The 19,707-nt window shown below is 64.3% G+C and overlaps 1 protein-coding gene across 13 annotated transcripts in view; it reads right to left on the bottom strand.

Moving 5' to 3' along the window:
* Positions 1 to 1,138: 1,138 nt before the first annotated feature.
* PLEC (plectin) overlaps positions 1,139 to 19,707 on the bottom strand; it is a gene marked incomplete at its 5' end in the record, with an annotated part of 44,256 nt that continues 25,687 nt past the window's right edge. For 12 of the 13 annotated variants that reach the window (XM_084282386.1, XM_084282389.1, XM_084282391.1 and 9 more), the window contains 20 exons: positions 1,139 to 7,673; positions 8,170 to 11,550; positions 12,981 to 13,079; positions 13,256 to 13,360; positions 13,517 to 13,600; positions 13,680 to 14,036; positions 14,114 to 14,252; positions 14,478 to 14,656; positions 14,841 to 14,998; positions 15,087 to 15,270; positions 15,358 to 15,484; positions 15,577 to 15,731; positions 15,824 to 15,976; positions 16,320 to 16,445; positions 16,540 to 16,635; positions 16,739 to 16,843; positions 17,563 to 17,724; positions 18,024 to 18,101; positions 18,280 to 18,744; positions 18,830 to 18,923. In XM_084282386.1, the coding sequence (XP_084138512.1) occupies positions 1,350 to 7,673; positions 8,170 to 11,550; positions 12,981 to 13,079; positions 13,256 to 13,360; positions 13,517 to 13,600; positions 13,680 to 14,036; positions 14,114 to 14,252; positions 14,478 to 14,656; positions 14,841 to 14,998; positions 15,087 to 15,270; positions 15,358 to 15,484; positions 15,577 to 15,731; positions 15,824 to 15,976; positions 16,320 to 16,445; positions 16,540 to 16,635; positions 16,739 to 16,843; positions 17,563 to 17,724; positions 18,024 to 18,101; positions 18,280 to 18,744; positions 18,830 to 18,923 (12,571 nt within the window). In that variant the 3' untranslated portion in view covers positions 1,139 to 1,349. The remainder of the gene's footprint in view (positions 7,674 to 8,169; positions 11,551 to 12,980; positions 13,080 to 13,255; positions 13,361 to 13,516; positions 13,601 to 13,679; positions 14,037 to 14,113; positions 14,253 to 14,477; positions 14,657 to 14,840; positions 14,999 to 15,086; positions 15,271 to 15,357; positions 15,485 to 15,576; positions 15,732 to 15,823; positions 15,977 to 16,319; positions 16,446 to 16,539; positions 16,636 to 16,738; positions 16,844 to 17,562; positions 17,725 to 18,023; positions 18,102 to 18,279; positions 18,745 to 18,829; positions 18,924 to 19,707) is intronic. The other variant, XM_084282382.1, reaches the window with a different exon arrangement.

Here is a 19,707-nt window from a genome sequence, read left to right as displayed (position 1 = left end):
CAGGTGAGCTCAGCCGAGGCGCTGCCGCGTCCAGGGCTCCCCTCGAGCCGATCCACGACCTGCTAATGTCGGAGACCCAGCTGAGGAACTCGCCCAGCGGCAAGGGGACATCTTTGGTGGGACTGGAAAAAGACATCTGCCAGAGAGAGAGCGCGTTTTTGCGGGTGACGGGAAGGAGAGGAAAGCCAAGAGGAAAGGAATTCCCATCAGGAAGAGGAGTCTGGTTTTAGAGATCCGCTTTCCCTCCAGCCAGAGCGCGCTCCAGGCCCGCCCCACGCAGAGGCTCCCGTGGCTGGAGGAGCCTCGGCGAGGGGCAGGCGCGCAGCCGGGCAGCGGGCTGGGGTCTGGGTGCAGAAACCACGCGCGGCGCGCACAGCCCCGGGCTGGCTGTGGCAGCAAGGAGTCAGCAGGGCTCCAGCATGGGCTCTGCCGAGCGGCTGCCAGCTTGTTAGGCTACGTCAGCGTTAAGGAACAGACCTTGTGCGGAGCACTTCCCAGATACACGGAGAGACAGACAGATAGATAGAGACAGCGAGGTGCAGGTGCCGCCGCCAGCTGGCGGCCACGCAGCTGCGCGTGGGGCAAGCCAAGCGAGCGGGCGGGCTGGCGGAGGTGGTGGGCACGCAGCGAAGCCCCTGGGTGGGCGCAGCGGCGGTGCGGGGCAGCTCCCTCCGCACGGCGCGGAAGCAGCGGGCAGCGCCAGCGCGCACTTACGGTCGGGCACCGGGTCCGCGGCGGCGGCAGGGCTGTGCCGGGAGGCCAAGGAAAGGAGCTGGGGCAGCTCGGGAGGGGTGCAGAGCCCCTTTGCCGTGCTGAGGGCAGGTGGAAGGGTCCGGGTGGCTCCAGGGTGGTGCGGGGGATCGGGCTGCCCGGTGCTGAGCGGCGGGGGAGCCCGCGGCAGCGTCCTCCTCCATCCCAGCCGGGCACGCCGCAGGGACAGCGCCGTCTCCTCCTTCAAGGTGCAGGGGTGAAGCCGGTAGGTTTTAATTACAAAAGAGTCGCTAAGTGGTTAGATCAAAAACACAAAACTGTTTTCAGGTTCTGCTTCGCTGTGTCCGAGTGGCTGGGCAGGATCTGCTCTGCAGAGGGCACGAACGGCAGCAAGCTCCCGGGGCTGCGGATCTGGGAGGGTAGTGTGTTCTCTCTCACATCTCTTAATATACAAATACTGTCAGAACAATCGTATATATTAATATATTAGTCTTTTTGGTTAAACTTTAGGCACTGCTTTGGAAGAATGGAGTTTAAAAATTAAAAAAAAAAAAAAATAGTGATTAGCCAGCAGCATTGCAACATGCGGAGCGGGAGAGGCGGGCGGGCTCCTCGGAGGCTGGACGGGGCAGGCAGCCTCACGCCACGCTGAGCGGAGGCCCCCACAGCCCTGCCATGCTCGCCTGCTGCCCGCAGCGCCCACTCAGGAGGGACGGGGTGATGGAGGAGTCTCCTGCATCCACCAAACTCTGTGGACCTGCCGTGTATCTGCGCCCAAAGCTGGAGGACGAGAAGGAGGAGGAAGAGTAGGTCATGGAGAAGCCAGAGCCGGTGGCGTCGAAGCTCCCTCGCCTGGAGCTCGACCTGGATCCCGTCCGGGAGCCTGACCGCGAGCCCGAGGTGGATCCGGCACTGCTGACGTTGTAGGGGCTGTAGTAGCCTTTGCTGGACTGGGAGGAGGCCTCCAGCAGCCGCAAGCCGGTCCCGTCCTCGATCATGCTCCGGTCCATCGCGTCCTTGTAGGAGATCTTCAGCTTGGTTTTGGGGCAGGTGAGATACTTGGAGTAGGTGTTGACGTCCCGCAGCTTCTGGGCCGTGCGCGTGTCGATGGTGCCCTTCTGCAGTGCCTCATCCAAGGAGACCCGGCCCTCGACGTCAGGCTCGATCAGGCCCCCCGTCAGGTACTGCACCTCCAGGAAGCGCTGCCCGGCCTCGTAGTACAGCCAGCCCTTCTTCAGGGCCTGGGCCGCTGACATCTTCGTCTTGGTCCGCGGGTCCTCGAAGCCGTAGAAGGCCTTCTGTGCCAGGTTGATGCGGTCCACCATGATTTTGTCAACCAGGGCCTTGTTCACCGCATCGGCGACAGAGCACTTGTCCCCGGTGTTGGGGTCAATGATGCCCCCGGTGCAGGCCTGGGCCTCCAGCAGTCTCTGCCCCGTGATGTTGTCTACGAGGTTGCGGTGCATTGCCTCCGTGATGGACACCTTCTCCAGGGTGTCCGTGTCCAGGATGCCTGCCACCGGCCCCGTCTCCTCGGTCGGGTCACTCCACATCTGCGTTCTCAAGGGGGCCGGGCTGACGGTATAGGAGGAAGAGGAGCCCACGGAAGACGACCTCGATCGGAAGCCACCCATGTTGCCGGACAGCATGTCCGCAAACTCGGTGATGGAAAGGGTGCCTGAGCGGTACTGGTCCAGGGCCGACTGGTCAATCAGGCCCTTGCTGATGGCATCATCTATGTCGTATTGGCGCCCCGAGCGCCTGTCGATGATCATGGACTTCACCACGCCATCGGAGGAGGAGGTGGTGATCTCCTCCCACTCGCACTCCTGCTCTGACAGCTCCAGGTAGGTCTGGTGGTCGATGAGGCCCTTGCGATAGGCTTCGTACACGGACATCTCCTTGCCTGTCTCTGGGTCGACGATCACCACCCTGCGCTTGCGGACAGAGGACTTGGAGGAGGTCTTCCTCTCACGCTTCTTCTCCTTCAGGGGCAGGAGGCAGAGCCCGGTCTCTGGGTCGGTGATGCACCGCTCCATGAGCTGCAGGTAGGTGAGGTTCTCCTCTGTGTTCGGGTCGAAGAAGCCCTTGGTGTCATCACTGGGATCCAGCAGGATCTCGTTCATCTCCTCGTCGAAAAGGCCCCTCTTGTAGGCAATCTCCACAGGGAGGCGATGGCTCTCCTCGGGATCAATTATGCCTCCTGTGGCAATCTGGGCCTCGAGCAAGCGGATCCCATGGTCCTTCAGGATCAGACCCTTCTTCATGGCCTGGAACAGGGAGATGAGCTTTCCGGTGTAGGGATCCCGGTAGCCAGTGACCGCCCTCTCAGCGGAGAGCAGCTTGTCCTTGAACTCAGGGCCCACGATGCCCATCCGCACAGCCTCCTCCACCGTCAGCTTGAGGCCCTTGATGGGGTCAATCACGTACCCCGTGGCTGCCTGCGCCTCCAGGAGCTCAAACGCGGTGCCTGGCCTGATGATGCCCTTCTTCATGGCCTGGTACACGGACAGCCGCTCCTTCGTGGAATCCACGAAGACGCCGGCAATGCAGCTGGTGCCCTCCAGGAACTTCTTTAGGTTCTTGGAGACCTCCTCGATGGAAGTGAGGCCCTCCTGGAGGCGCTGGGCGGTGGCTTCGTCCATCACCTGCGAGCGGACCAGCTCCTCCACAGTGATCTGCTTCCGCAGCCCGCGGAAGGTGAGCTTCCTCGTGTCGCAGAGCGGGAGCAGGAGGAGCCCGCTGGTCTCATCTTTGCGGCACCGCTTCAGGAGCTGCGTGTAGCTGAGCTTCTCATCCGTGGATGGATCCACGTAGCTTCGCACCTCGCTGGGCTCAGACAGCATGTCATACGTGTCCTTGTTGATGTAGCCCCGCTGGTAGGCCACCTCCAGGGGCAGATGGAAGCCCAGGTGTGGGTCGATGATGCCACCAGTGGCTATCTGGGCGTCCAGGAGCTTGAGGGCCTCTTCGCTAGGAATGAGGTCTTTCTTCATGGCCTGGAAGATGGAAATCTTCTGTTCGCTGTATGGGTCTCTGTAACCTGTCACAGCCCTCTCTGCGGACAGGAGCCGGTCATGGATTTCAGGCCCCACCAAGCCCTTCCTGACGGCTTCATCGACGGTCAGCATCTCGTTCTTTATGGGGTCAATCATGAAACCGGTGGCTGCCTGGGCCTCCAGGAGGGAGCGGGCCACTTCTGAGCTGATCAGCCCCTTCTTCAAAGCCTGGTAGATACTGAGCTTCTGCTTGGAAGAGGGGATGTAGATGCCAGCAACGCAGCCTGACCCGTAGAGATACTTCCAGATAGTCTCCACGTCCAGGAGCTCCCGGAAGGTTTTGGAGCCCTGCTTCAGCAGGTTGTAGATGTCCTGAGAGATGATCTTGGCCTCATAGAGGTCCTCGGCTGTGATGCGGCGTCGGACATAGTCATAGGACGTGAGATTCTGCTGCCGAATGATCTCAGTCTTCTCAATGATCTCAATGATGATGATGATCATGCGCTCCTTGGACACACGGCCTGACTGGAACTCCTCCATGAGCTGCTTCCTCTGCTCCTCGGGCAGCAGGTCTGAGTGCATGATCTCCCACAGCGACATAGAGGAGCCCGCCCTGCTGCCCACGGGGATGTCCACCTGCGTCTCCTCAAACACCTTTCGCGTCTCTGCCTCCGTGTACACGTGCGTGGTCTCCACCACCGTCGGCTTCTCAGGCTCCCGCAGAGGCAGCAGGTACAGACCTGTCTCAGGATCCTCGATGCACCTCTCCTTCAGCTGCATGTAGGTGAGGTTCTCGTGCGTGTTGGGGTCAAAGAAGCCCTTGGTGTCATCGGTTGGGTCGGAGAGGATCCGGTTCATCTCCTCATCGAAGTAGCCGCGCTTGTAGGCCACTTCCACGGGGAGGCGGTGGCTGTGCACGGGGTCGATGATGCCACCAGTGGCGATCTGGGCCTCGAGCAGGCGGATGCCGTGCTCCTTGACAATTAGTCCTTTCTTCATGGCCTCAAAGAGTGAGATGGTGTTCCCCGAGTAGGGGTCTTTGTACCCAGTGACAGCCTTCTCAGCAGACAGCAGCTTCTCGTGCAGCTCGGGCCCAACAACACCAGCCTTCACCGCCTCGTTGACGTACAGCTTCCTGTTCTTCACGGGGTCAATCAAGAACCCAGTTGCTGCCTGGGCCTCCAGGAGGACCACAGCAGTGCTGGACCTCAGCAGGTTCCTCTTCATAGCCTCATAGATGTTCAGCTTCTCCTTGGTCGCCTCCACGTAGACGCCGGCAATGCAGTCACTCCCATGCAGGAATCTCCTCACTGTCTCTGTCTCGGCGAGCTCCTTCACTGATTTCTTGCCTTCTTTCAGCTGCTCATACTGGGCTTTGGTGATGATGCGGGACTCCACCAGCTCACTGGCAGGTACAGGTGCCCGGAGACCGCTGAACGTCAGCTTCTCCTGCTTTTTGGTCTCTGTCTCCTCGATGATGGTGATCACAATCTTGATGATCTTCTCAATGGTCACTTTGCCAGTCTTGTACTGTCGGAGGAGCTCCCGACGGTGCTCCTCTGTGAAGTACTCGGAGTGGATCAGCTCCCAGACAGTCATTGTCTGTCCCTTCAAGCTGCCTGCTGGGACTTCCACCACCGCCTTATCGAAGCTCTCCTTTGCCTGGCTGTCTGTGTAGATCTCCTCCTGCTGTGACTGGATGGCTCTGTCCGAGAGGGGCAGCAGGTAGAAGCCAGTCTGCTTGTCACGGTGGCAGTTCTTCTGCAACTGGGCATAGGTGACATGTTCTTGGGTGTTGGGACAATAGAAAGCTTTGATCTCATCATGGGCTGCGGACAAAGCCTCGTTCATCTCCGGGTCAAAGTAGCCCCGCTTGTAGGCAACCTCGAGCGGGAGCCGGTGGCTATTCACAGGGTCGATGATGCCTCCAGTTGCAAGCTGGACATCCAGCAGACGGATCCCGGTGTCACCGGGGATCAGCCCCTTCTTCAGCGCTTGGAAGAGGGAAACTGTCTGGCCTGTATAGGGATCCTTGTAGCCGGTCACAGCCTTCTCTGCGGACAGCAGCTTCTCATGAAACTCTGGCCCTACAGCCTCAGCCTTCACTGCCTCGTCAACAGAGAACAGCTTGTTCCTCACGGGGTCGATGATGTAGCCCGTGGCAGCTTGCGCCTCCAGTAGGGACAGGGCGATCTCTGGCTTCAGCAGGTTTCTCTTCAGGGCATCATAGAAGGTGAGCTTCTGGCCAGTTGACTCCACTAGGATGCCAGCAATGGCATCGGTGCCCTTCAGGTACTGCCTCACAGACTCCATCTCCGCCACATCCTTCACAGACTTCTTGCCCTGGTGCAGCTGGTTGTAGAGGTCTTTGTTGATGATTTTGCTTTCCAGCAACTCGGCGGCAGGCACAGGGGCCCGGAGCCCCTCAAAGCACATCTGGCTCTTCCTCTCACTTTCCTCCACAACCGTGATGATGATCTTAATGATCTTCTCCACTGTGATCTTGCCAGTCCTGTACTGCTGGATCAGATCCCGCCTTTGGTCCTCAGTGAAATACTCAGAGTTGATGATCTCCCAGATGGTCACCGTCTTCCCTTGGAACTTGCCAAATGGTGCTGTCACTGTGGCCTTCTTAAAGACGTCCTTGGCCTCTTGGTCGGTGTAGACCAGCTCTCTCCCTGCAGCCGCCTGGTCAGTGAGCGGCAGGAGGCACAGCCCCGTGTCCGGGTCAGTCACACACCGCTCCATGAGCTGCAGGTAGGTGAGATTCTCCTGTGTGTTGGGGTCGAAGAAGCCCTTGGTGTCATCAGTTGGGTCGGAGAGGATCTGGTTCATCTCCTGGTCAAAGTAGCCGCGCTTGTAGGCAGCTTCGACGGGGAGGCGGTGGCTGTGCACGGGGTCGATGATGCCACCGGTGGCGATCTGGGCCTCGAGCAGGCGGATGCCGTGCTCCTTGACGATGAGTTCCTTCTTCATGGCCTGGAAGAGGGAGATCTTGTCTCCCGTGTAAGGATCTTTGTAGCCAGTTACCGCTCGTTCAGCAGACAGCATTTTATTGTGCAACTCTGGCCCAATCACTCCTTCTCTAACCGCCTCGTTCACTGAGAGCCTCGCATTCCGCACAGGGTCAATTATGAAGCCAGAGGCAGCCTGCGCTTCCAGGAGGACCAGCGCGGTGCCTGGGCTGAGCAGCTTCTTCTTCATGGCTTCATAGATGCTCATCTTTTGATTGGTGGGTTTGATTAACAAACCAGCAATGCTGCTCTTGCCCTGCAGGTACTTCTTGACGTCTTCCCTCTGCGAGAGCTCACCAACACTCACAACACCCTTCACCAACTTGTCCAAGTTCTCCTTGCTCAATATGCCAGCCTCAGCCAGCTTCTCTGCAGATACCTTCTGACGGATGCCATCGAAGGCAAACTCTGGCTCCCCGTTTTGTGCTAAGCCATCCACCACGTCTCTGCCGTTGGGCACGGCTTTGATATCTGGCAGCTGTGTCATTGTAACTAAAACCTCCTCAGGCAGGTCATCTGTCTGGATCATGATCTCTCGTGTCTGGGCAAGGGCGGCCTTGTGTTCTTCCTGCATCTGCTCGAGCCTCTCCCTAAGTTTCTTGTTTTCCTCTTCAAGGAGTTTTTCTTGCTGCTGCCTTTGTCTCTCCAGCTGCTGCAGCTCCTCCTGCTTATGCCTAACATTCTCCTCTGCTTCCTTCTGATGCTTCTTGGCTTCATCCAGCATGGCCTTCAGTTGCTGCTTCTCCTGCTCCATCTCCTTCTGCTGCCGCTCCTGCTCTGCCTTCAGGTTCTGTGCTTTGTCCACCTCGTCTTTAAAGAGCTTCTCCAGCTTAGCTTTCTCCTCCTCGATAAACTTCTCCTTCTGCAGCAAGGCATCCTTCTCCGTCAGGAAAGTCTGCTGGAGGAGCTGCGTCTCCTGGCGGAGCTGTGCCTGCTGGGCCACCTGCATCTGGAGCGGGAGAGAGGACAGCACAGTCAGATGGCAACGTTCCCCCAGGAGGACAGCACCGGCAGGGCAGCGGGGGTGGGAGGACAGGCAGCAGGGTGCTACTGGGCTGGGCTGGGGACGCGTGCTAGTTAGGGATGCGTCACCCAACCGCTCCGCTACGCAGGGGAAGGGTTAAGGGAGCAGCACTGGGGTTAGGGAGCCACAGCAGGCAACACATGGGTGAAACGAGCAGGGAAAAGACACAAGCTCTTCTGTGGGATGAGGGACTCGCCACCCGGCTACCGAGGCGCGGAGTTGGGGACAGCTCCTGTCTGCAGAGAGGAGCATGGCAGGACGCCCCCGGGCAGAGGCCAGCAGCCAACTCAAGGGCTGAGGCCAGCTCCCAGAGCCCGTCCAGCCACTCATGCACCCACTGTCCTGGGACATGGCGTGGGGCAGCTGGGGAGAAGGAAGGTAGCCCTGCGTACCACCACCAAGGGGACCCGTAACCCAGTACCTCCTCCGCCTTCTGCTGCAGCAACGCCGCCTCCTGCTTCAGCTTCTCCTTCTCCTGCTCCAGGTCGGCGATGGCCCTCCGCAGCTTCTCCGCATCCTGGTCGCTCTGCTGCCGCTGGATCTCCAGGGTGTGCACCAGCGTCATCTTTTCTTGTGTGGCCAGCTCAGTCTCATGCAGCCTCCCGCTGATCTCCTCCGCCTGCTTCTTGAATCGCTTGGCCTCCTCCTCAGCCTTGGCCTGGGCCATGCTCATTTCTGCCACATGCAGCTTGAGGCGCTCAGCCTCGGCAGTGATCTCCAGCTGCCGCCGGCGCTCAGCCTCCAGCGTTTTCTGGAAGCCCTCAGTCTCCTCGGCCAGGCGCTGCTGCATCTGCTCCTTGTCCTCCTGGAGCCGCTTGGCGTGCTCCTGAGCCAGGTCCTTCTGCTTCTGCAGCATCTCTGCCTCGGCCTTCAGCCGTGTGGCCTCCTGTACTGCCTGCATCTTCTCCTTGAGCATCTTTTCTGCCAGCGCCCGCTGCTGTGCCAGGTCATCCTCAGCCAACTTGCGCATGCGGGCAGCCTCCTGGGCCTCCACACTGAGCCGGGCGGCCTCCTCTGCCACCTGCTTCATCTTCTCAGCCTCCTCCGCCAGAAACTTTTGTGTGTTGTCCTTGTCCTTGAGGATCAGCGCCTTGTTCTCCTCCTCAATCCGACTCTTCAGTTTCGCCAGCTCCTCCATCTGCACCCGGACCTTGAAGAGCTCCTCTTCCACCTGGGCTTTCTGCCGCACAGCGTCAGTCACCTCCTCCTTCAGCCGCTGCAGCTCCTCGTCCAGGATGCTCTTCTGGTGGTCTGTCTCATCCAGCTGCAGCTTCACCTTGGTCAGCTCCTGCTCCACCTGCGCCTTCTGCCGCAGCGTCTGCTCGGCGAACTTCTTGTGCTTCTCCATCTCGGCATCTGCCAGCTGCTTCTGCCTCAGGGCCGCCTGCTCCGCCTGCGCCCGCTTCGCCGCCTCCAGCTCAGCCTCCTTGCGCAGCTTCTCCGCGTCTGCCTGGGCCTCCGCCTTGGCCTGTGCCTCTTCCTCCGCCCGCTGCTTCTGCCGCTCGGCCTCTTCCACCCGCTGCCGAGAGAGGCTGGCATCCTGCTCGGCCTTGCTGCGGGCAAACTCAGCCTCCTCGGCCAAACGCTTGGCCTTCTCGGCCTCCTCCCGCAGCCGGTCAAGGAGGCTCTGCTCCTGCCGCCGCGTCTGCAGCAGCTCCTGCTCCTTCTGCTGCACGGCGGCCAGGTGCGCCTTCTCCTCCGCCGCGATGCGCTTCTGCGCCGCCTCCCGTGCCAGCTGGATCTGCCGCTCCGACTCCTTCTCCGCCAGCTCCTTCTGCCGCCGAGCCTCCTCCACTGTGGCCTTCAGCCGCTCCACCTCCTCCAGGGCCAGCCGCCGCTGCCGTGCAGCCTCCTCCTCCGCTGCCAGGATGGCCTGCACCTTCTCCTCGGCCTCCCGCCGCCGGCCCTCCTCCTCCAGTGCCAGCGCTCGCTGCCTCTCGGCCTCGCGCTCAGCCTGCTCCCGGCTGCGCTGCACCTCCTCCGCCTCGCCACGGATGCGGTTCAGCTCCCGCTCCAGGTCGGCCTTGCCCGCCGAGGCCTTCTCGAAGCTGGCCTTCAGCGCGCGGATCTCCTCCTCAACCTGGCGCCGCTGCCTCAGCGTGTCCTCCACGAGCCCCTTCTGCCGCTCCAGCTCGCTCTCCGAGGAGCGCTTCAGCAAGGCGATCTTCTCCTCGATGTCCTGCTTGTGCTGGGCAGCCTGCTCCTCCAGCAGCTTGCGCTGGTAGGCTTCATCCTCTGCCAGGCGCCGCAGCCGCTCGTTCTCGGCCTCTTTCTCCTTCAGGGCGATCTCGGCCTCTGCCTTCAGCCGCGAGGCCTCGTTGATGGCTGCCAGCTTCTCCTTCAGGATCCGTTCGGCCTCAGCCCGCTGCCGGGTAGCCTCCTCCTCAGCCAGCTGCCGCTGTCTCTTGGCCTCCTCAGAGAGGGCCCGCAGCCGGGCAGCCTCCTCGGCCAGCTCCCGCAGCTTGCTGGCCTCAGCCTCCAGCCGCTGCTTGGACTTCTCGCTGGTGGAGCGCGACTCCTCCTCTGTCTTGGCCTTGCTCTCCAGCAGGACTTCCATCTCGGCCCGCAGCTTGGCCAGCTCCTCCTCCACCTCCTTCCTTTTCTGGATGGCCTCGCTCACCTCCTTCTTCAGCCGGAAGAGCTCCTCCTCCAGGAGCAGGCGCTGCTGCTCCCTGTTCTCCATCTCTGCCTTCAGCCGGATCAGCTCCTGTTCCGCCGCCAGCTTCTGCTGGGCCGTGCCCTCTGCGAGCTCCCGCTGCTTCTCCAGCTCCTCCTCCGCCAGCTCCTTCTGCCGCAGGGCCGACTCCTCCGCCTTGGCACGCTTGCGGGCCTCCCGCTCCGCATCCTCCTTTTGCTTCTCTGCCTCCTCCTGCGCCAGAGTCTTCTTGTGGGCCACCTCCTCGGCCTGCAGCCGCAGCCGCAGCGCCTCGTTGGCCTTCTGCCGCCAGTGCTCCAGCTCCTTCTCGGCCTCCTCCCGCGACTGCTCGGCCTCCAGCTGCTGCTTCTTCAGCCGCTCGGCCTCCTCCTGCAGGTGGGCCACTGTGATGTGCTCCTGCTGCAGCGACAGCTCCAGCTGTGCCGTCTTCTCGGCAAAGGAAAGCCGCTTGCTCTGCAGCTCAGCCTCGGCGCTCCGCTGGGCCACTTCCTGGGCCACCTGGATCTGCCTCTCCTTCTCGGCCTCCGCCTGCCGCATCCGCCGCTCAGCCTCCTCTGCCTGCAGCCGCAGCTTCTCCAGGTCCGCCAGCGCCTTCTGCTTCTCCCGCGCTGCGTCCCGCTCGGCCTGCACCTTGCGCTTCAGCTCCTCCTCGGCCTCCCGCTTCTTCTGGCTCTCCTCCTTCACCTGCCGGCGCAGGCGCTCAGCCTCCTCCTGTGCCTGCCTCTTCTGCCGCTCGGCCTCCTCAGCACGTGCCCGCAGCTCCTGCAGCTCCGTCTCGGCACCGGCCCGCTGCTTCTCGGTGGTCTCCAGCTGGAGGCGGATGAGGCGGATCTCCTCCTCCACCTTCTTGCGGTTGTACTCAGCCTCCTCGATGAGCTTGACCTTGGACTTGATTTGGTGGTCGGAGTTCTGCCGCAGCTGCATCAGCTCCTGCTGGATGTTCTGCTTCTGCTGCTCAGCGTCCACGGCCACCACCTCCCGCCGGGTGACCTCCTCCTGCATGCGGAGCTGCAGCTCCCGCGCCTCCGCTTCCGCCTGCGCCTTGGCTTTGGCGTGGGCCTCGGCCAGCTGCCGCTGCTTCTCCAGCTGGGCCTCCACCTCCGCCAGCCGCTTCCTCTCCTCCTCCTTCAGCTTCTCGGCGGCTTTCTGGAGGAGAAAGAGGGTGCAGAGAAAACAGAAAGGGGGAAGAGAGAGAAATCACAACGGATGCGACCAAGCCACGGCGTCAATGCCAGCCACAACCACGCACCACCGAGACACGGGACGGTCCGGGGCAGAGGGGTGGAGGATGCGCATGGAATGGCGTCGGCTCCCTGGGCCTCCCCACGAGCTGGAGGCGGTGGCGCCAGCTTCCAGAAGACGTATGGCAGACAGGGGACACATGACTACTGATCTGACTTAGCAGGGCGCAGGCAGACAGGCGACAGGACCCGGACAGCAGTGCAGGAAGCAGGATGACCCACGTACCACGGACAAGGAATGGAGCGCGAGCCAAGCCCAAGGCAATGGAGACGGATGCAAGCAGCTTGCACACCACCACCGTGCCCACTGCCGTCCGGGCAGAGCCTCTCCCAGCCCCGTGCACGAGGGGAACGAGAGCCCCGGCCAGATGCAGCAGGGCAGAGGGGAGCTGGGGCGAGGAAGGTGCCAGCTGCGCTTTCCCTGCCAGGAAAACCTCGACGATGTGGAAAGCGCTCCAAGCACCAGCACCGCCCCTGCCGGTCCGAGTCCCCCGCCGGCCCGCTCCAGACAAGCCGGCTATTGAGGAGCCGACATAGCTCATGTGTGGCTTGGAGCCGTGCTGCGGAGTGCTCGTGCTGCATGCACCGCGAGCTCGGGGACAGCCCTGGGGACGGGCATAGGCAGCACACGTGCAGGTGAGCCGGGTCCCCTTGTGCCATCCCGAGAGGTGCAGTGAGTGCCCAGGAGCGCAGGCAGAAGGAGAGGAGGAAGGCGGGAGGGCAAGCGGCTCCCCGGAGGGCAGGAGCAGTGAGCAGGAGCAGGGCGCGCAGGCTGCGGGCAGCCACGGGGTGAGGCGGGGGTGCCGTGAGGAGGGGGACATGCGCAGAGTGAGTACCTGGTGCAGGGATGCCAGAGTCATCCTGGTTTTTTACCCTCCATTAGATCCCCACCAACACAAACATCCCCCAAGACAAAGCACTGGCAAAGCGGCTCGACTTCCAAGGGCAGAAACCAAGAGTTAGAAAGGTTACCAAGACAGAACAACCGAGGCATCCGGTCCCGCGGCGCCCGAGCACAGCGTCATGCTGATGGCAGGTGCTGACTGCGCTACGTGTATCTGGGAAGTGCCTCCTACCACCGGTCACACCAGAGCCCGGCAGCGCCCACAGCCGGCTGCGCACCACCCCGGCTGGCCCTCGCTGCTCGGAAATTTGCTGCACCCAGAGCCAGCGGCTTCGGTCCCAGAAGCCCAGATCAGAGCGGGGTTAGAGGCCGTGGGCCAGTGTTAGTGATGGGGCTGGCACTCATCATGAACCACGTTCCCCATTCTCATGAAGAAGAGAAAATGCAGCCGGAGTCATGCCGCCCCGCACGCCCATGCCCCGTGCCCCTACCTCCTCCTCCTCCAGCCGCCGCAGCGTCTCGGTGATGAACTTGATGTACTGGCTGGTCAGCGTGGTCAGCTCGCTGTATCGTGTCCGCAGGTCCACGTACTGCAGCAGACAGTGGGGTCAGCGGGAGGGGAGCACACCACAGTGACCCCAGCCCCACCGCCCCGCAGAGCTGTGGCCAGCCCCCGCGCCCTCCCCGTGCTGCAGCCCTCTGCTCCTGCTGAAGGAGCTCCAGGCTCAGCCACGTGCCGGGACCACCCCGAGGTGTCCCCCCTCACCTCCTGGATGATGCTGTCAGACGCAGACTGCACTTTGGGCTTCTTGGCCGGAGAGGCCATGGGCTCCACCTGCGCCTTGAAGGTGACGAGCTGTAGTTCGTAGTCCTGCCGAGGAGAAGCCAGGTCAGCAGGGGGGGCAGTGCTTTGGGGAGCCCCTGTGCCCCTGGAAGCCCCGGCCCTGCACTGCCCCCCCAGCCCCACGCTGGCCCCAGTGCCCCTGGCAAGGCCAGCCTGCAGCATCACACATGGCCAGCTGCGCACCTTGATGGCATCGATGTACTGCTTGGCGTAGCGCTGGCACTCCTCCACCTTCTCCTTGTTGCGGTCGCACTCCTCCAGGAGTTTCTGAGGAAACACACAGGGGTGAGCTCAGGCGCCGCGAGCACTGGGAGGCCGCCCGCGCTCACCCTGCCCCGGGTGCTACCTTCTCCTGCAGCAGCTGCTCCCGCACGGTCTTGCTGTCGGTGATGGGCACCGCCTGGATTTTCTCCTGCCGCTGCTTGGCGTCCTGGATCCACTGGAGCAGCCCGTCGCAGCTCTCGCGGTAGTAGCGCAGCTGGCGGCCCAGCTGGTCCAGCTCGCGCTGGCGCAGGTCGATCTGGGTCAGGACGGCTGTCCAGCGCTCCAGCAGCTGCTGCACTCGCTCCCGGTAGCGGTCCAGGTCCACGTCCCGCTCGCTGTGGCCCCTCACCATCCGCTCGTTGACGTCCTTGGCCTTGCTCAGGTCAGTCTCCAGCGTGCTGAAGAAGGGCTGGTGCCCCTCCACCTGCGCACGCAGCCGCTGCAAGGCACGGAGCAGAGCTCAGCCCCGGTCCCTGCCGGCCCCGGCCCACCCCCAGCGTGGCGCAGTCCCGGTACCTTCAGCTCGGCCTTGCTGGCCTCCAGCTCCTTGAGGTCAGCTGGCACGGTCTGCACGTTCTTCAGCTGGTCCTCGTACTTCTTGACCAGCTCCTCTGCCCCCTGCGTGCTGCGGATCACCAGGTTGATGGTCTTCAGCCTGCAGAGAGAGGGAACAGCTTCCGTGGGTGCCAAGAGCCGAGCAGGCAGCAGCGTGAGCGAGAAGCATGCAGTGAGGAGACAGGAACACCGCCAGGGCACAGCCAGCCGCCTCCTCCTCCTCCTCCTCCTCCTCCTCCTCCACCCCTGCCGATGCCCTGGTGCTTGTTCCCAGCACGGAGGATGAAGAACCACAGCGTGGAGCCACCCGTGGCTGGGCACTCACTTCTCCAGGTAGATGCTGGAGAGGCTGTACACCTGGTCCATCTTCTGCAGCGTGATCTCCAGCTCTGAGCGCAGGACAGGGGCCGAGCTGGCCTGCTCTGGCTGGGCCAGCACCTTCTCCGTCTTCTCGCTGACCTTGTCCAGGCTCTTCTTGATGCCCTCCAGCTCCAGGTGGATTTGCTGCAGGGAGAGCAGCGCGTGTTAGCTCACAGGCAGCCTGGTGCCTACACCCACATCGTGCCAAACGCGCCATCCCGACAGCAAGAGGCTCCCCAGGCGTGGAAGGAGCAGAGGAAGGGCAGGGGTCTGCAGCCCAGCAGTCTGCAGGGGTCCCCATGTGCTGCACGCCTGCAGAAGCACACACCTGCTGCTCGGTGATGCGCTGGGCACACTCCTTGACCGGGTCCTTGTCGAGGGGCAGGCGGATCTTGTGGATGGTGCGGCTCTCACAGCCCTCCAGCTGCAGGCGGATGTCCTTCAGCTGCGAGATGTAGTTCTTGCAGAGGGACTCATCCTGCTCTCCTGCGGGGACATCGGGGCCGGGTCAGTGGCTGCTGCGCTCGCCCTGCCCGCGCCTCTGGGAGGGAGGGGATGCCCGGCTGGGGCTCACCTTTCTCCTGGCTGCGCAGCAGCAGCTCGTACTTCTGGGTGCAGGCGTTGTATTCGCGCTCCACCTGCAGCCGGTCGTCGGGCTGGAAGCTCTGCGAGTCCTGGCTGTCCCTCATGAAGTCCTGGTAGTGCGTCTCCAGGCTGCGCAGGACCTGCCTGCACTCCTCCACCTGCATGGTGCGGAACTGGGGGCACGCAGCACCGTCAGCCCCCGCGGCGGCTCCCGGGGCCCCACGGAGCTGCCCCTCGCCAGCCCCCCGTCAGGGACTCACCGTCAGGTGGGACCAGGACTGGATCTGCTGGATGTCGCGGATCAGGTACTGCCAGGAGAGCAGGCTCCTCATGTCCAGGTGCAGCTGGTGCCACAGCACCAGAAGCTGCTGGTGGGCGGCCTCCAGCCTGCGGAGAGGCAGCGTCAGACGGGGGGCAACAGACAGAGCAAGCGGGGACCCCCGCTGGCGGCTGGGGGGCACCGTCAGGCGCTCACCCACCTGTGCACGGCCTCCAGCGCCTCCTTGTTGGGGGGTGGCACGAGGAAGCAGACGGAGGGCACGATGGACTCGCTGCCGGCGGCGCTCAGCACCTTCCACTTGTAGGGCTGGGCGTTGCTCAGCAGGGCGCACTCGTCGTTCTTGTGCACCGTGATCTGCGGGGCGGGCAGGCGTCAGCCCAGCGCGGGCGCAGCGCCGTCCCCTCACCACCGCCACCACCCCCCTGGCCCCCTCACGCCCCGCTCACCTCCATTTGCTTGTAGTCGCAGACGGCCTGGATGGGCAGGCGGCCCTTGAGCGGGGCACCCGGGCTGCGGGGCTTCAGCTGCACGATGGCCTTGGCGCGCCGCGCCAGCCCCGCCAGCTGCCCCTGGTACTCGGTGAGCTGGTCCTTGGTGTCCTGCGGCACAGCGCGGCGTGAGCGGCCCCGCAGCCACACAGCACGCTGCAGGGCAGGGGGGGGACTATGGGAAAGGGTGAGGGGGTCGTGCCTGCCGTGGGGTCTGTCTGCAGGCTAGAGGGGGGCAGTGGGCCCTGCAGTGGGGGGCAGCGACCTGGGGTGCTGCCGTGGGGTGCACATGTGGGGGGCAGTGTAGGGGTGCACACGTGGGGTGCACACACGGGGGTTAATGTTTTGGTGCACACCTGGGGGATCAACGTTGGGGTGCTGCAGTGGGGTGCATGTGGTGGGGGTCACCCTGGGGGGCTGCAGCAAGGTGGTGGGGGGGGAGGGGGGCACTCACAACGCAGTCCTGCAGCAGGTCCTCCAGGCGTGTGACCGTGATGCTGCGGTCACAGGAATATTTCTTCTTCATGTTCTCCTGCATCTTCCTCAGGAACTCCTCAGCCTCTTTCACGTCAGCAAAGAACTGGGGGGGCAGAGCGGGGTGAGCGGGGCCGCACAGCCCAGCCCCGGGGGGGGGCCGCGGCCGGTGGGGTCCCCGTGGGCACCCCCGCCCCTACCTGGAAGTAGGCGCTGTTCTCCTTCAGGTGCGCCTCGATGCAGCAGCACAGCTGGAGCATCCAGCTCCACTGCGTCTGCAGGGCTGCCTGGAAGGCCTGGGACAACGGGAACAGGGGGGGGCACGTCAGGACAGAGCCCCCCAGCAGTGCCCCCCGCACTCTGCCCCCTGGTGCTCCCCTCCCTGTGCTCCCTGCTCACCTCCACCGTCTGCCTGCCCGGGTGCTCCTCCCGCAGCAGCCGGTCCCCCGTGCTCTGGATCTCTTTGATTTTGCGCTCCCGCAGCTCCAGCTCCCGCATCAGTCCCTGGCGTGGGCATCGGGAGCGGTGGTGAGCTCCAGGGCCCCCCCGTGCAGGGCCGGCACCCCCCCATGGGTGTGCGTGGGTGTGCACACACACAGCCCTGCGTGTGCTCTGTGCACGCTGCGGCGCAGCTCTGCAGTTCGGGGACACGCCAGGGGGATGCGCGGGGTGTGTTGGGCCCCCAGCCACGGCAGGAATGGGGAGCTGGGGGGCACAGGGCTGGGGGTGCTGGGGGACGGGGGCACGGGCTGGGTGCTGAGGCCCGCAGCCCCCCCGGCGCTGCACGTGCTGCAGCTGGGGGTGACGGGGCTGGCATGCACTCGGTGCTGCAGCACGCAGATGTGGTTTCATCCAGGCGACCAGATAGCGGGAGGGGAAGAGCAGGCTGATGCCCAGATCAGACAACAACAGAGATAAAGAGCAGCGCTGGCACGATGAGGAGATAAAGAGCTACAGCGCGGGGCGGGAGCAAGCGGCGCAGCAGAGCACGTGAGCTGAGATGAGACGGGGAGGCTGAGGGCCACAGAGAGCCCCCCCCGCCCCTGGCTGCACGAGGCATCACGCAGAAACGTCACCGGAGGGACTGGGACCATGGGGAGCCACGCACGGGGCCGGGGGGGCTGGGGACCCCCGAGGACAGCCAGGTGCGCAGCCGGGGACAGCGCGGGACAGGGACAGGAGGGGTGGGGAGGGCACGAGGTGGCAGCGCGGGCACGGCGTACCGAGTAGTTCTCCTTCTTGGCCGTCATGTTGGGGTTGCGGTCGCTCCAGTCGAAGTTCACCTCCTCCTCCTCCTTCTCGTTCAGCCACATCAGCTCCTTGGTGGCGGCGCTGACGAAGGCGTGGAGGCTCTCCAGGTGCCGCAGCCGGGACTTGGAGGAGTTCTGGGGGGGCACAGGGATGGGATGGGATGGGATGGGATGGGATGGGATGGGATGGGATGGGATGGGATGGGCCTGCACCCCCACACGCATCTCCTCCCTCAGCATTTTCCTCCCCACATCCCCCCTCCATCCTCCTCCCCATTTCTCCACGTCCCACATGCCCTCCCCACACTGCCCCATTTCTCCATGTCCCACACATCCTCCCCACGCCCCCCCACACCCTGTGCCTCCTCCCCACATCCCCCCCACGCCCTGCGCCTCCTCCCCACGTCCCCCCAGCCCCCAGCCCGGCGCCTCACCAGCAGCTTGGCGTACTGCAGGTCCAGCTTCCCCAGGCACTCCCGGTAAGCGTTGCGGGGGCCCGGTGAGAGCTGCGCCTAGGGGAGAGCAAGCCGTGAGCACAGGGTGGCAGCCCTGCTGGCAGCCACCACAGGGACACCCCGCGCCCCTAGGGGACAGGAGCACCCCAAAGGGAAGCTCCGGGCGAGGACACCAGCACCGGGGAGCGCTGGGAGGCGGTCAGGACACGGCGGTGGCAGCAGGCTGCCGGCTCACCTCGTCGGCACGCGCCCGCTCGATCTTGGCGCGGAACTCCTCGATGGACTGGTGGAGGCCGCGGTGGCTGCCCAGGTGGGACTCCACGGTGGGCAGGTCCACGCCCCACTCGGCCGCCCCCAGCCGCCGCTGGTTCTCCTCCACCCACGCCAGCAGGTCCTGCAGGTAGCGCAGCGTGGCGTCGTCCAGCTCCTGCCGCGGCCGCTGCCCCAGCGCCGGGGGGGCCTGGGCGGCCACCGGCGCCCCCGACTTGAGGCGCAGGTTGTACTCGGTGCGGATGGCCACCAGGCGCTCGTGCAGGCGGTACACCCTGCGGTACATCTGCTCCCCCTGCGGGTGCCGGCCATCCTTCAGCGTCTGCACGTCGTTGAAGAGCACGCGGATCATGGCATCCGCCTTGTCCAGGTCCCGATCGATCTCAGCCGCCTTCTGCGGCGCCTTCCCTGCGTTCAGCAGCCGGATGTCCTGGGGATGGGACACGGTCAGGGCGCTGCTGCACCGCCCCGCACCGCGCCCCGACGCACCGCACCGCACCGCAGCTGCCCCTCACCGACTGCAGCAGGGTGTCCGCCTGGTTGAGCTGCTCCTCGCAGAGCCCCGACTCCATCTGCAGCTTGCTGACGATGCGCTGCAGCCTCTCCAGCCTGCACGGGGAGAGGGCAGGGTTGGGGACAGTGCATAGGCACGGATGCTGCCCGTGCTCGGCACAGCCCCTGCCCAGGAACAGCACGGATCCTGTCCACACACAGCACGGGCTCCATCCAGGCACAGCAAAGGACGCGGAGCCCATCCTTGCATGGTGAGGGCCCTGTGCATGCACCGTGCAGGTTGCTGCACAGCACACATCCCGTCCGGGCACGGCTCGGATCTGACCCGCACAGCCCAAATCCTGTCCCTGCAAGGCACGGATCCTGCCTGTGCGTGGCACAGCGCCCGTCCCTGCACTGCTCACATCCCGCCCCGGCGCGCCTCAGATCCCTGCACACTCAGCCCGGACTTTGCGCCAGCACAGCCCAGATCCCACCCCTGCAGGCGCGGATCCCATCCCGCAGGCTCCTCGCCCGTCCCCACCCAGCGCAGCAGCACCCGCCCCCGGGCTGGGATCCAGCCCCGACCCAGCCCTGGCCGCCCGCCGCGGAGCCCCGGCCCCATTCCTGCCCGTGCCGCCAGCCCCGACGCACCCGCGCTCCCCTGCCCCGGCGCAGCCCCCCCGGCGCACGGCAGAGCCCCCCGGCACCCAGCGCACCCACCCGGCGCACAGCAGAGCCCAGCGGCAGTGCCGTGCTCGGGGCTGGCGGTGCGCTGGCTTCCCGAGGGCGGGCAGTGACTCATGCACCCTGCGGTTCCATCCTCGGACGGGGGGGCCGCAGGGACACCCCGGCCCGGCCCAGCCCAGCCCAGGCGGAGCTCAGCCGCACGCGAAGGGGC

Source organism: Netta rufina, assembly GCF_964035555.1.
Source record: "Netta rufina genome assembly, chromosome: 2".
NCBI classification, from domain to species: domain Eukaryota; kingdom Metazoa; phylum Chordata; class Aves; order Anseriformes; family Anatidae; genus Netta; species Netta rufina.
Note: the sequence above shows the minus strand (reverse complement) of the source record. Positions and strands in the feature narration are given on the sequence as shown.